This window comes from Hemibagrus wyckioides, linkage group LG01, assembly GCF_019097595.1.
Source record: "Hemibagrus wyckioides isolate EC202008001 linkage group LG01, SWU_Hwy_1.0, whole genome shotgun sequence".
NCBI classification, from domain to species: Eukaryota; Metazoa; Chordata; class Actinopteri; order Siluriformes; family Bagridae; genus Hemibagrus; species Hemibagrus wyckioides.
This window is the reverse complement of record NC_080710.1, coordinates 30,343,280-30,358,279: the sequence shown is the minus strand read 5'-3', so window position 1 is coordinate 30,358,279 and position 15,000 is coordinate 30,343,280. Positions and strand designations below refer to the sequence as shown.

Sequence of the window (15,000 nt, the reverse complement as noted above, 5' to 3'; positions counted from 1 at the left end):
CCTTTTTACCTCTTTCTGGTTGTATTTGATGGCGAGTTTGAGTCGGCTGAGGTTCATGCGCTCTTCCAGTAGTCCTCTCTTATCCACGTGATCCTCGCTGCTCGTGTGGTTCAGGATGACTTCAAGCTCGCGTGAGTTTCGCGCCTGTGCTAACAAGTCCTTGGCAAACATCTTGCACTGCTTGGCGAGTTCTTCATAATCAGTCCTGTGACCCGAACAAAAAGAAAAGAAAATGAATGTCCTAGATTCTATGAAATGCTGCTTTGGTGTTGGTTTGACTTAGATAAGTCTTGCTGGTTAGCTGCTTGCAACTAGCGTGTGTACTGGACTGTACTTGGGTTTTTGTTTCAGTCGTGCAGCGAATTGAAAATTCATGCCATGTGGACACCGGCTGACGGCCGACTCTTTGGTGCTCTGGCTAAAAGTGACTATGACAGCTCATTTAAAATGAAAAACGCTGCTTTTCACAGCCAAAGAATTTAGCTCGCCGCTATCCATCATTGTAAATGGGAACTGGCCTGGAATTATCTCAGTTCTAACATCTGATTTCTTCTGTTCTTTGACAGGATAAAGATTCGGACCTGGTCCAGCATTGAAGTGATAGAGTATGAGGACAGGTTATCATTAGTATAATAAATCATTCCATATATGACTGCACTAAATGACAATTAGCTGCTTTTCACTTTTTCTATGTCTTTTGTATCTTTTGTGATTGTTATATGTTGAATGTTTCTTGTTAAATGTCTTTGAAAAACAATGCTAATATAATGTTTTGAGGTAAAAAATAAAGCTTTCCAGCTTCTCTCACGGTTCCATGTGTTTGTGTTTGCTCTGATTTTTGTTCTTGTTTGCTATCTGTTCACCTGTTATTCAATTTAGTTCTATTCTATTTCTATAGCTCTTTCAACAATGGACATTGTCTCAAAGCAGCTTTACTTATATTTGTCTAATATTGTGTTGGTCCCCCTTTTGCTGCCAAAACAGCCCTGACCTGTCCTGCACTGTGTATTCTGACCCCTTTCTATCAGAACCAGCATTAACTTCTTCAGCAGTTTGATCAACAGTAGCTCGTCTGTTGGATCGGATCACACGGGCCAGCCTTCACTCCCCACAAGCATCAATGAGCCTTGACCAACCATGACCCTGTCTCCGGTTCACCACTGTTCCTTCCTTGGACCACTTTTGATAGATACTGACCACTGCAGACCGGGAACACCCCACAAGAGCTGCAGTTTTGGAGATGTTCTGATCCAGTGGTCTAGCCATCACAATTTGTCCCTTCATCAAACTCGCTCAAATCCTTACACTTGTCCATTTTTCCTGCTTCTAACACATCAACTTTGAGGACACTTGCTGCCTAATATATCCCACCCACTAACAGGTGCCATGATGAGGAGATCATCAGTGTTATTCACTTCACCTCTCACTGCTCATAATGTTATGCCTGATCGGTGTACTTTATTTGCATTTATTCCTAATGAGAAGCCTGAGGCGACAACGGTGGTGAGGAAAAACTCCCTGAGATGATATGAGGAAGAAACTTTGAGAGGAACCAGACTCAGAAGGGAACCCATCCTCATCTTTATTTAGGTGACACCAGAGAGTGTGGATTATAACAGTTTACTTGAATTGAATTCACTTGTCCTGTTAGTTCCTCATTACTTTTTTTTTCTTATTTACACCCCGAGAAAGTCTGAGTCTTGGTTCATTTTATTTTTGAGAGACATTTCCTGAATATTTTTATGACTCTTGTCTATTCTCCCGATTATAATAATACGCATATAATCACACTTTATTGTTGTGTAACTGTGTACTGACCCATGCAATAGACTAAGATAATGATTATTGTTCGCATTTGCATCTTACCTCATTTGCAGCTAGCTATAATCTAATTCAACAGGAAATTATGTAATAATAAACAAATACAAAGAATGACACATCATTCTTTAATACAAACACCGATCAGGCATAACATTATGAGCAGTGCCAAGTGAAGTGAATAACACTGATGAGCTCCTCATCATGGCACCTGTTAGTGGGTGGGATATATTAGGCAGCAAGTCAACATTTTGTCCTCAAAGTTGATGTTAGAAGCAGGAAAAATGGACAAGTGTAAGGATTTGAGCGAGTTTGACGAAGGGACAAATTGTGATGGCTAGACCACTGGATCAGAGCATCTCCAAAACTGCAGCTCTTGTGGGGTGTTCCCGGTCTGCAGTGGTCAGTATCTATCAAAAGTATCCTTTAAGTACTGTAAGTATCCTAATGATCAGATACCACAGCATACCTTCAGGAATCTAGTGGAGTCCATGCCTCAACCGTTCAGGGCTGTTTTGGCAGCAAAATGGGGACCAACACAGTATTAGGCAGGTGGTCATAATGTTATGCCTGATCTGTGTATATTTTTAGTGTTGGTGAATTGTATAAGCAATTTGCCAACACTAGCAGTTAATCAAGATATAATCAATAGTCTTGTCATATCTGACCCTCTCTCTCTCTCTCTCTCTCTCTTTCTGTACCTGAACTCCACCTCCACCAGACTGAGCTCCTTGAGGTCAGCGCTGAGCTCGAATGCTCGGAGAATAGGATCCTCCTCCGTCAGCATGATGAGCGACGGACTGGCCAGGCAGCGATAGATGTCCAGACGAAACCTGTATCAGACAAAACAGAAAGAGAGAGAAAGACAGAAAGAACACTTTTACACTCACTGATCAATCTCATTCTTCTGGGTAATTACAGATGTTTCGCACCAATGAGAACTAATTAGTTTGTTACCTGAGTAACATGAGCTACTAAGAAATGAACTCAGTCTCTAAAACACAGAGCGCCAGACAGAGGAAAGATCACATCAAAAATGTTTCTGATGGAAAATTTTACAAGGAGAAGGCTCTGACCTTCTGTATGCATGATCAGAAGCTGTTTGTGAATAGAAATTGTTCTGACCAGAGATTATTTGCGGAAGATATTAGAGGGACAGAACTACGCTGGAGATGAGATGGCCATTACACGAAAGGACATTATTTACATTTACATTATTTACTGTCCAGTGTCACCCAAATGAGGGTGAGGTTCCCTTCTGAGCCTGGTTCCTCTCAAGGTTTCTTCCTCAAATCATCTTAGGGAGTTTTTCCTTGCCACCATCGCCTCATTCTTCCTCATTAGGGATAAATGTTAGAGATAAATAGTAAATGAACTTTAAATTTTCATTTGCTGTATAAAGTTTCTATACTTCTGTAAAGCTGCTTTGACACAATGTCCATTGTTAAAAGTGCTATACAAATAAATTGAATTGAAAATAAAAAGCAATGCCAATTGACGCCACAAGGTAGCACTGCTTTTTGTTTTGGTAAACTAGAACTGAATTTGTGTAGAGAAGAAACAGAGTATTATGTGATTATGGAACTAATTACCAGGCTGTTCCACTTTTCTAAAAGTTATCTAAAGCCACAGCCATGTTTCAACCCTTATTGATTTTTGGATCCATAATCCTAAACAATTTTTTTCATTATGAACGAATCCTTAATATGACTCGGGAACAAGGAGTCGTTTCAGACAGAGATTCATTCATTTTTGTATTGAAAGAACATGCACAACATCTGATGTTGGGAAACATGATTAGTTCATCTCCCGAGTGGTTCGTTCATCACGTGACAACCTCACAGGCTTTGGCTATGCAGTATGTACTGGAAACAGAAATGATTTGTTCATCTCCAGAGTCTTCATGCCCAAGTTGTTTATTCATTCACCACTTCCTGAATCGGTATCTTACAGTCAATTATCATAAAATTATCATGGGCAAAGACTAAAAGTCCTGTTCTTGTCAGTCTCGTTTTGGCCTTGGTTGATTTTATAGTTTTGTCTTATTCTAAATGTGACCAATGTTTGTGTAAGTAGATGTGTCGAGGTAATTGGCTATTAACACGTAACACTGTTATATTCTGCTAAAATGAACAAAACGACTAAAAAAAATGAGTCCATTTTGCTGAAGATCCAAAGATCCGAGTCAGTAAAATGATCCGAACTTCCCATCACTAGTCAAAACAAGCCATTTAAACAGCAATGGAAAACATTTTCAAAATAAAATTTCCAGATACTAGATAAGATAAGAGCATAAGGATTAATAATGAGAAGAGATGCTCAGTGCCTGGAGTGACGCAGGCTGTCCTTCTTGTTCTTGGCATTGCAGAGAGTACACTCGCAGCCCACAGCGTGAGGTCTGGGCAGTGAGATATCCTGCTTCAGGAGCATGGTCAGGATCTCGTAGTTGTTCCTGTGAGCAGCCAGGATGACGGGAGCGACGTCCATGGTGGTGGAATATTCCGGGTTCTGGATCCGCTGCATCAGTTTCTGTAGAGCAAACAAGTGATTTCAGTTCATCAAGCTGATCAGCACCGACGTGTTGAGTCCTTCATGTTCTTTCAAACAAAAAACTTCAGACATTTGACCTTGATCCGTCATGTTTGGATCAAATAAACAATCTAATCAGTTCATATGATCTCAGATGCTTCAAAAACATAACGACATAAAAAATATTGAACATCAGAACAGTAGAATAATTTTGTTTTTTCAAACACCAATACTGAATCCTTGGACCATGAGATTTAACATACTAAGTTGTAACCTTGTTTTTGGTTTAACTGAAACAATTGACAACTGAACTAGCTTCCATTTCAAAATATAAATATAATAAAAAAACAGTCAAGCCTCTTTATTTCTTTACATATTAAAAGACTTGACTGATTTTTTTTTCATTTGTCGTCGTGATATGAAATGATTTCTGTGTTCAAAAACATTTCTCTTTCTCAAATCCAACTCAGCTCTTCACCATTTATTACAGGATCCGATATCTGATATACAACGTTTTTCGCCGGTATCTAATTACCGCTACATCAGTGGTTGAGGTTTTGCATCATTGACCAGAAAGTTTCTGCCCTACTACTTGACCCTCAATAAACACCAGTAAATATGTGTTTTGGATGCGAATCTGTCCTTCAGTGTAGTCTTCTGGTGTGTTTTTGAAATTTTGCTATATTCACGTCACCACGATAATTTACAGTTTTAAAAATACAATTTTACAGTCTGTTTCTGCAAGCTGGAAAAGAAATGCATGCAAATGTCTAGATAGCACTGAACATGAACTATTAGACACCCAGTTACTCAGATGGAAAAGCACTTAGGAAAGGACAAGACAGATTTCATCACACCATCAGGGTTTATTAGTGGAACTTAAAGCTATTTGCTAATGGCTGAGGAATGTCACAAAACCAACGCTCTGTAAAGCACTCAGTAAAAGCCTGCTATAAACCTAGATGTCTCAGGACATTTCAGAAACATATAGATTTAAAGTGACTATTAGACCATTATCACTTTGATCAATTTAGCCAGACATATTAATTGATAATGGTATAATATAATAGGCAAAAAAACTAATAATAATACCAATTACTATTATTATAACAATAATATCATACATAAAAACATAATAAAATATTATGTAACGTAACAGACATAAATATAAATGTCTAGCTATTATACAAACATACTGTAAGTCTAAATCCTGTTTATTAATGTGAATAAATATATCTACATTTAAATATCAAATATATAATAATGTATTATTATTGTAGAATTGTAATAAGACATGATATCCATAGTAAAATATCTTAATAAAAATGATCACCAAGCTGTATATCTAAGTAATTTTTGCAAATAGGTGTAACAAAACAAACAATTAAAGAAACCAGCCAAAACAGATAAACTAAATAAATAAATTCTCTGTCAAATCACTTCTTTAATAACATTTTAGTATTATTAACTCCTAGAGAAGAGAAGAGAAGAGAAGAGAAGAGAAGAGAAGAGAAGAGAAGGAAAATAAAAACGATGACTAACCGCAATGGAAGGTTTGGAGGATCGTCTTGGCCGGTGGTTAAGTAAAATATCAACAGCTCCCACCACCTCCGAGTCAATGGCCACCAAAAGAGCATCTGTCGTCTGTAAACACACATATCTCATGACCCACAGTCAACACCATAGAAGAATATCTATATATAGCTACATTATAAAGCATGTGCAGCACAAAAATTTTAAATAATACTTTTACACTTAAGTTCTAGGGGGTGCTGAACGTGTTACTGTACAGATCAGCACTTCTCAAAGTCCGGATCCTGACCAGGAGGGAATTTAATCTGGACCCACCTCCATTTTCAAGAGCACTCATTGTGTGTAAGGGATAAAAAGTGTGGATTTCCTACTTGGATACACGCATGTTAAACTTGTAAATCTTTTGTTACGTTTTTTATGTCTTTTTGGAGATAGACCGAAAAGAAAGCGAAGGCGAGATATTAAAGGTTTTCCTGCGTGACACTGTTGTCATGGCAACCAGTAAGCGTATGACTTGCGACGTAATCGGGTGGGTTAATCAGGCGACACTTCACCGCAGTGAGTGTTTGGATGGGTGAGGATATCAGTCTCCAGGAAAAGTTGAGGAAGAAAATAGAGTTTTCAGGGATGATTGGACAGAGAGGTATACTTTTAATTTTGCACCGATTCAGCACAAAGCCATTCTGTTTGATTTGTAACGAGACAACTGGAGTTGTGAAGAGTGGAAATGTCAAACGCCACAATGAAACAAAACCCAGACATGCTGAACAGCAATATGCACAAAATACAGAGGTAAGGACAGCAAAAACTAGAACAGCTAAACTCTTCATATGAGTCAACAAATAAGTTGCTTGTGAGAGCTCTGACACAGCCAGAGAAAGCTACAGAATCATCTGGGTAAACAAGAAGCCATTCTCTGACGCAGAGATAGTTAAGGAGTGTTTAGTGGAGATCACAGAGGCTTTGTTTGAGGGAAAGGAGAGACAGGAGATGTCAAAGAAATTAAAGAAAATTCCACTATCCAATGACACTTCAACTAGGAGGACAGAGGTACTTGCCCATGACTTAGTTAAGCAGATGATATCAAAGATGCACCCCGCCTTTCACTTGCGGTGGATGAGTCAACAGATGCCACAGACCAAGCCCAGCTATGTGTGTTTTGTCAGATACTTCAGCAAGGCAAAGACTTACTGGGCCTTACTACTTTTGCACTTGTTATTAATGTATTTTGAACGCAAAAGGCACGTTATTTTTTTTTCAAAAAGTTAGTGTTGATGTTATGGGTGTTATGCATGTTTATTAAACAGAAGTATTGTTATAACTATTTGTTCCAGACCTTTAACATTGATGAAAATTCAGATTCGTACCTTCGAATATAGACTTTGAGAACCCCTGGTATAGACGTATATGTAAACAAGTATATCAAATAAAAAAGTTTTAAACTGCTTCTTTGATTGTCAATACAGTTTTGTGCCTTGCAATTGTGGGCGGAGCAACTGCCTTATTCCATACAGTGAGGCACCCAGTCGGGGGCGGGGACATGACTACACTCGTAGCAGCTCCCTAGCTTTTTCAATCATAATGCCAAAGAGAAGAACCTGTCATTACTTACCACTAAAGCTAAACCAAACAAGCTAGTTACTTTTGGCTAAACAGTGTTCACACTGCTATGCTAATTTGTTTTTTTCTCTCAACGTGCTACATTTCCTTGTAGCTGTAGAACCAGAATTTTTTTATTTGTTGGCCGACTCACATATCAAACATTGATGTAAAAATATAAGTCTCAAGTTTTCTTGATCAATGGACCTAAATCTGCATCTAGAGTTCTGTAAATCAGCCCTGTGAAGACATCTACTCTCACACATGCAACAGAAATATAATGAAACTTAACTGAAGCGAATCACAACATTTAGACAGGATTTCAGTCGTATAAGAGCACCAGGCGAGATACAAGACCGCAGGCTTTCTGTTCTGTATCAGGATTTCCCCCTGAGAAGGAAATCGTTTATGACTGTTGGTGAATATCGCTCTCTGAATGCAGTACACTAATGTTCCTAAAAGCACTGGCAGTGGCTGTTTCCATCTGATGGAAATCCTGCATTTCTGACTGGTCTGCAGAATCACTGTATCCCAATCCTTGTGCGATATTATGATGGGAAATACCGCTGGAAGAGGAAAAGTGGAATAAAATCCACAGGAAATGACTCATGATACACTTTACCCCTTGCCAATGGAACAAATTCTGGAGAAAGGTAATGGTATGTATAAAAAAAAACCAAAATATTAATATATTTGTGCATCTTTTTCGGAAAATATTTTATATTTGCATTCTTAAACCCCTGATATTTGCATTTATCCTGGAGACTGACAGGAAAATTCCGAACCTTTTTAAATTTTCCCAGAACGACATGTCTCAATGGGTTTTTATTCCACAAGCACGTTTAATATATTAATATAACATATAATATTTATTTATGTACTGATGTTATGAAGAAAACATCATATTATCAATGTGTTGTAATATTTAAACCTCAAATAAGGCTTGTAGACCAAGAGGATGATGGTTCTATCTATCTATCTATCTATCTATCTATCTATCTATCTATCTATCTATCTATCTATCTATCTGTCTATCTATCTATCTATCTATCTATCTATCTATCTATCTATCTATCTATCTATCTATCTATGCAATAGCTCTTGAACCTGGTGTTGTTGTTTGCAAAGTCTTCACACAACAAGTAGCAATCATGGTGAAGGTGAAAGAGCTTCCCAACGTTCTCAAGAACAACATTATGACACAACACTCAAAGCTAGAGCCATATCAAACATCCCTGTCACTACACCTGGGTGGATAATATGCAACCACATGGAAGTACATGGAACCACAGAGCTGAAAGCAGCAGGAACGACACAAAGACATAGAACAATAAACAATGATGTGTACCGTGATTATCTCGGTTTCTCCGCCTCATGAAAACTCCTTTGCTAATAACGAAGCACAGAGATGCACGTCTATAATCATTTTGATGATTCAGAACTCTTTTGGAACAATATTCGGTGGGAAGAACTCTTTTCCTATAGATCAGCTCATCATGTTGCAGGGTTGTCCACAGTGAAGCATGGTGGTGGGAGCATCATGAGAAGGGAACAGTACTGGGAATTACACATCCTCAAAGAAAATGTGAATGGATATACAGTGATATATAGTACCAGGATATACAGTATTTAAGGAGAGTTTAATCTCACAACCAAGAAAGAATCTATGGAGAAGAAAAAAAAGGACTTGCATGCAAGCCAATATTCTGACTCGAGTTTATCCAGGTAACAATATGTGTTTAGTTTTGTGGTTAAGATCGGAAGGCTGTGAGTTCGATTCCTAGGTCCACCAAGCTGCCACTGCTGAGCCCCTGAGCAAGGCCCTTAACCCTCAATTGCTCAATTGTATAAATGAGATAAATGTAATAGAAGTTGCTCTGTATAAGGGCATCTTCCAAATGCCGTAAATGTAAAAATGTATGAAAATTGCGAGTCTGTCAGAGGAATCCTTGTAACGTTTTTTGCTGAGAATCTAAACTGAACCACAATGCTCCAAAAAGCTAACAAGTTCTCGATCTGTAGCAAAGTTCTAATGTTGGTAATAATTTTTCCCTCAGAAAGACATTCACCTTTGTTGCGTTTACAAAGCCTCGGAGACACACACTTTCACCTTCGACTCTCACATTCGACGGACGCATTTCACGGAATAATTCACACCTACGTAAAAACAAACATGGCTTTACCTGGCAGCCGTGGTCCAGGAGCAGCTGTAGGATGTCCAGGTTCTCGTTCTCGATGGCGATGGTCACTGCGTCCTTCCCCAACACATCCACACAGTTGATATTCAGCTCGCCATGGCGTTTTTCCTCCAGCAGCTTCTTCACCATGTAGTAATCACCTTTATCACACACACACACACAAACACAAACACAAACACACCAATATTCCTTTGATTGAACTATGACTATGACTATGAGTCATGTAAGCAAACGCATCACATGTATATTAGAAGTAGTTGTAAAAAATGACATGCAAAAGTCCAGAGCCTGTGTTAGCATAAACACAGCGGACATTTTCTTCCCTGAACCAGATTTAGCTTTCCTTTATATGGTATGGAAGACATCCGACTCTCATCTGCACAATGTTAACTCACGCCAGAAGCACAATCGACATGGCACAGTGGTTTTATTAGCATAGAGCATGGTTTTGACACGATTTCCAAGATTTGATCTGGTTTTAAGGATGAATACATGACTACAATTCGTCTGGAAACATGATACCTTTTGGGTAAAAAATAAATCCAGACATTCTGACGCTGTGTTCTGCAAAACGTCGCATTAACACTCTTTATTTCCAACCAGGAATTGTAATTATATAATAATTCCTGTTCCAGTTAGACTCTGAACAACATCCCAGAACTGCACCCTAAATAAATCTGTGTACTCAACAACATCCATCTCGAGTCATTACGGGCTGGAACATGGTTTCGTAGCCACATCTTCCTGTTTGAATCCATAAGTGCGTTTAAAACAGCGTTGAAACAACAGGACAGAGCCGTACAAACACGAAGAGCATGATTATCACAGATTTTATTTGGATTTTGAAACAATGACCAGTTTGATTCATTAGACTCATTAGAATCTTAGTTTAAAATCTGTATGAAGGTTCAGATGGATAATAAGACAAATTTGTGTGCTTGTGTGTGTGTGTGTGTGTTATATTTTCATGGGGTTTAGAGTAGTATTAAAAAAATCTATAGAAAAGAAAATACTCAGGCTTATGGGGACCAGGAGAAATATCCCAACAAGTTCAGGAATATCTGACACTTTTGAGCTTGTGGTAACTTTAGCTGGTCCTCACAAAGAAAACAGCTTTTTTTTAAAAAAAAACAAAAACAACAACAACAACAACAAAAAGAAGAATAATTTTTAAACAAAACTAACAGAGCTGAAATGTTGTCTTTTGTTACTGAGGTTAAGCTTAACATTAGCTTTGGTGTTATTAGCTGCATTAATAGTCAAAGGTCCTCACAAGGAGACTAAGACAAGTGTGTGTGTGTGTGTGTTAAATCTTGATTGGGTTTTTGATGGAGAAAAGTAATTATCCTTACATGGAACAGCCAAATCCACCCCAAGGATTGAAACATCACAGAGTTTTGAGAATATTTAGCTGGTCCTCACATACAACTATTATTTTTTTCAACAACAACAATAGCAATAGTAACTGTCAGTGAAAGGTCCTCACAAGGACAGTTAGTCTACTGTGTGTGTGTGTGTGTGTGTGTGTTTATATCCTGTTTGGATTATAATATAGTTTTAAAAATAAAAGTTACAACCACCAGCCAAACGTCAACACAAGCTTAAAATGCTCCTATCATTGTGAGGACATTAAGCTGGTCCCCACAAAGAAAAATGCTTGTTTACTTGTTTTTCTTGAGGTTAAGGTTCAATTTATGTAACTAGTTGCATAAGGAATTATGAATATCAGAACTAAAATGAGGTTTCTCACAGCGATGCCATAAAAGAACCAGATTTGGTTCCCCAAAGAACCCATTGGCAGAAAGGGCATTTTTTATAGTCTAAAAATCCTTCTTCCACCACAGAGAACCTTTTTTGCAAAGGTTTAAGGTTCTTCACAGAACCATACTCCTCGCCATTTGCCACTTTATTTTTAATAGTTAAGGACAGTGTGTGTGTCTGTGTGTGGGTGGGTGTGAGAAAGAGAGAGAAAGACTGATTGACTCACCCTTCTCGCAGGCCAACAAGAAGAGCTTCTCATCCAGGGTGGTCTCCTCCTGAACCTCCCGGACGTCCTTGAGCGCCAGGTGGGCGCGTGGAGAGGCGGTGTGCGGGCCCCGGTACAGCGCAGCCATCAGCACGGGGAGCGGATACGACAGCACGCCGAGGCCGAGGCGCATCCCACCGGGCGGCCGCGCGCCTGAAGCCCCCGTCGTGAGCCGTGGGACAGGAAGATATTTAAAAAAAAAAGGAAAAGGAAAAAACCCACCACAACCAAAAGCGAGCTTTCTGATAAAAACAAATACGCAAAAATCTCGAGCTCTATTTTTGGTCAGTGCGCAAATCAGACCAGATCAGTTACGCAAAATGTTTACGCAAACATCATATTAGTATGATGTTCTTCTTGTTGATATAATAATAATAATTATTACTTCTCTTAAAGAAAACACGCACAGGATTTCCCGTCGTAGTGATGCTCAGGATTTCTGGTGCTGATGGTGCTGACGCTCACAACTGCGCATGTGCAAACAGACCACCTGCATACACGGCTGCCAGATCGCTCAACTCATGCACTGGTTAGTATTAGAAATGCACAATCTGGCAACCGAGCATGCAACAAGAACAGGGTTATTACATAATCTCAGTGTGGGTCGCTCCAAATGATTATAATGCTTTACTTTTTAACTGAAAATATCATTAAAATAAAGTCCACTAGCTAATAATATGCAGTTGGTGTTTATTTCATACATCCTATGTTTAAAATCCTTTAACTATTGATATAAAAAACAATTTATAAATTGTAATTTATATCATATAAATAATAAATATAGCCCAATACACTGAAATATATTCAAATAATAATATTTTATGATGTATTAAATATATATCAAAGTACACCAGTCAATAATAACTATAAGCAGCATATTAAATATATGCTTCTAATTTAAACTTTTTAAATTGTTTTCATTTTTATATGGATTTCTTTCATATAACTTACACTTAGAAAAATTAATGATATTTTTTTATAAACAATTAATGTATTTACAATGTACAATTACTAATAATTGTATTGATTACTAGCTGTTGATTTGTTGTTTTAATTTCAATGCCAGTTCTTTAAACTGTTTTACAGGAAACACGATTTTAAATAGATGAACATCAATGTATCCAGTAAGTAACTATAAACAACTTATCGTAATTTCCCTATTCAAACACACCCGACACTCATCAAGTGCACATAATGCTAGATAAGTATCTGATAAGGCTAAAGAAATTTGCTGCCTCTCGTGGTCCATCTCTATTTGCATCTTCCGACAGTTTCTGTCCCCGAGCTGTAGCCCTGCTCACTAACACAAGACAACACCCAGCTGAAATACTGAAAGACTCAGCACTCATAATGCTGCACATATACACCGATCAGCCATAACATTATGACCACCTGCCTAATATTGTGTCGGCCCCCCTTTTTCCCTGACCTGTCGAGGATTATGCAACAAACTGTGATGCACTGTGTATTCTGACACCTTTCTACCAGAACCAGCATTAACTTCTTCAGCAGTTTGATCAACAGTAGCTCGTCTGTTGGATCGGATCACACGGGTCAGCCTTCGCTCCCCACGTGCATCAGTGAGCCTTGTCTGCCCATGACCCTGTCTCCGGTTCTCCACTGTTCCTTCCTTGGACCACTTTTGATAGATACTGACCACTGCAGACCGGGAACACCCCACAAGAGCTGCAGTTTTGGAGATGCTCTGATCCAGTGGTCTAGCCATCACAATTTGTCCCTTCGTCAAACTCACTCAAATCCTTACACTTGTCCATTTTTCCTGCTTCTAACATCAACTTTGAGGACAAAATGTTGACTTGCTGCCTAATATATCCCACCCACTAACAGGTGCCATGATGAGGAGATCATCACTCTTATTCACTTCACCTCTCAGTGCTGATCACTCTACTGTACACTATATGAACAAAGACTTGTGGACACTTGAATATCACACCTGAATGTGATTTTTGAACCAGTTCATCCCAAAGGAGTTCAGTGGGGTTGAGTCAGAGACTCACTCTAGTTCTTCCAGTCCAACCATCACACCACATCTTAATGGAGCTCAGGAGGTTTGTGCACAGGGGCATTGTCATGCTGGAACAGTGTTTGAGTCTCTTAGCTCCAGTGAAAGGGAAGTTCTGCAGGACTGGTTGTCAGGCTTGGATGTCAAGAAGGCTACAGTACCTCGAATGATCAGTCTTTACAACCCTGCTGTGCAGAAAAGCATCACAAGATGCACAACATGTGGAGCTGAGGTGTTTGTGCTACAACATTAGGTGACCATTTCGGGTTTTTCTCCTGTCGGTCACGAACAGGAATCTGAGGCTACAGTGAGCATGGGATCACTGAAACTAGAGAGATAAAGGTTAGAAAAAGTCCAGGAGATGTTTTTTTTCCAGTCGTCAGGAGCACAGTTTAGTTTTGTGAGCATTTTGTTTTTCACTCCATTCTGTGTAAACTCTGGAGATTCTAGAAACAACCAAAACAAGGTCAAAGTCACTGAGATCCCCTCCTCCAGATGTTTGATGTGAACATTAACTAAAGCTCTTATATCTTCTTGATGCTGTACTTTGTGCTGCTGCCACATGATTGGCTGAATGCCAAATTCCTTGTAAGTGAAATCGTACACAGCCAATAAAATGTATTCTGTGTGTGATTCAGATGAATTATTTGGATAATGCTGTATAAACTTGGACGCTGTTACAAAGCAGATTTACACAAATCTAAGCACAGAAGGCAGTGGAGGCTGACTTTAGTGAGAAAAAAAATCCTTTAGAGAGCCTGTGGAAGAATTGCTGAGAGGAGCCAGGACTCAAATGAGAACAAATCTTGCTCTGGCATGCAGGGATGTTATAATACTTGATTAAATCTACATGTTCAGGATTAAAAGAGCAGATCTCAGATCATACAGAGCAAAGAGCTATGTTTTTAAGGGGAGATTGTAACTGTTTGGATGTACAAGGAATAATCAATAGCATTTCATTTACATCACTTAGCAGATACCTTTAACCAGAGCAACTTACATATTTATCACTTTTTTTTTTAATATAACTGAGCAATTGATGGTTAGGGGCCCTGCTCATCTTCTAATCAGTAGTCCAAGACCTTAAACTCTAGGCCACCACACCCACAAATAGCAGCTCATAAGGGATGAAACACTGACCTTTGACCTTTTAAAATGATTGTGAGAGGTCAGGTCAGGTTTCTACAGACCGGTAACCGTTGAGGTTTTAAGTAAGTTTAGAAAGTAAATGTGAGAAATTTAGTAGAAATATTATATCCTGATTAGATAGACCT

At 38.7% G+C, this 15,000-nt stretch overlaps 1 protein-coding gene across 1 annotated transcript in view; it reads right to left on the bottom strand.

Moving 5' to 3' along the window:
* trpc1 (transient receptor potential cation channel, subfamily C, member 1) overlaps window positions 1-12,149 on the bottom strand; it is a 38,012-nt gene extending 25,863 nt beyond the window's left edge. Inside the window, exons 1-6 of the mRNA XM_058392258.1 lie at window positions 11,665-12,149; window positions 9,663-9,817; window positions 5,890-5,991; window positions 4,145-4,347; window positions 2,520-2,651; window positions 10-205 (exon numbers count right to left, since the gene is read on the bottom strand). Of these exons, the coding sequence (XP_058248241.1) occupies window positions 10-205; window positions 2,520-2,651; window positions 4,145-4,347; window positions 5,890-5,991; window positions 9,663-9,817; window positions 11,665-11,836 (960 nt within the window). The 5' untranslated portion in view covers window positions 11,837-12,149. The remainder of the gene's footprint in view (window positions 1-9; window positions 206-2,519; window positions 2,652-4,144; window positions 4,348-5,889; window positions 5,992-9,662; window positions 9,818-11,664) is intronic.
* Window positions 12,150-15,000: the final 2,851 nt, after the last annotated feature.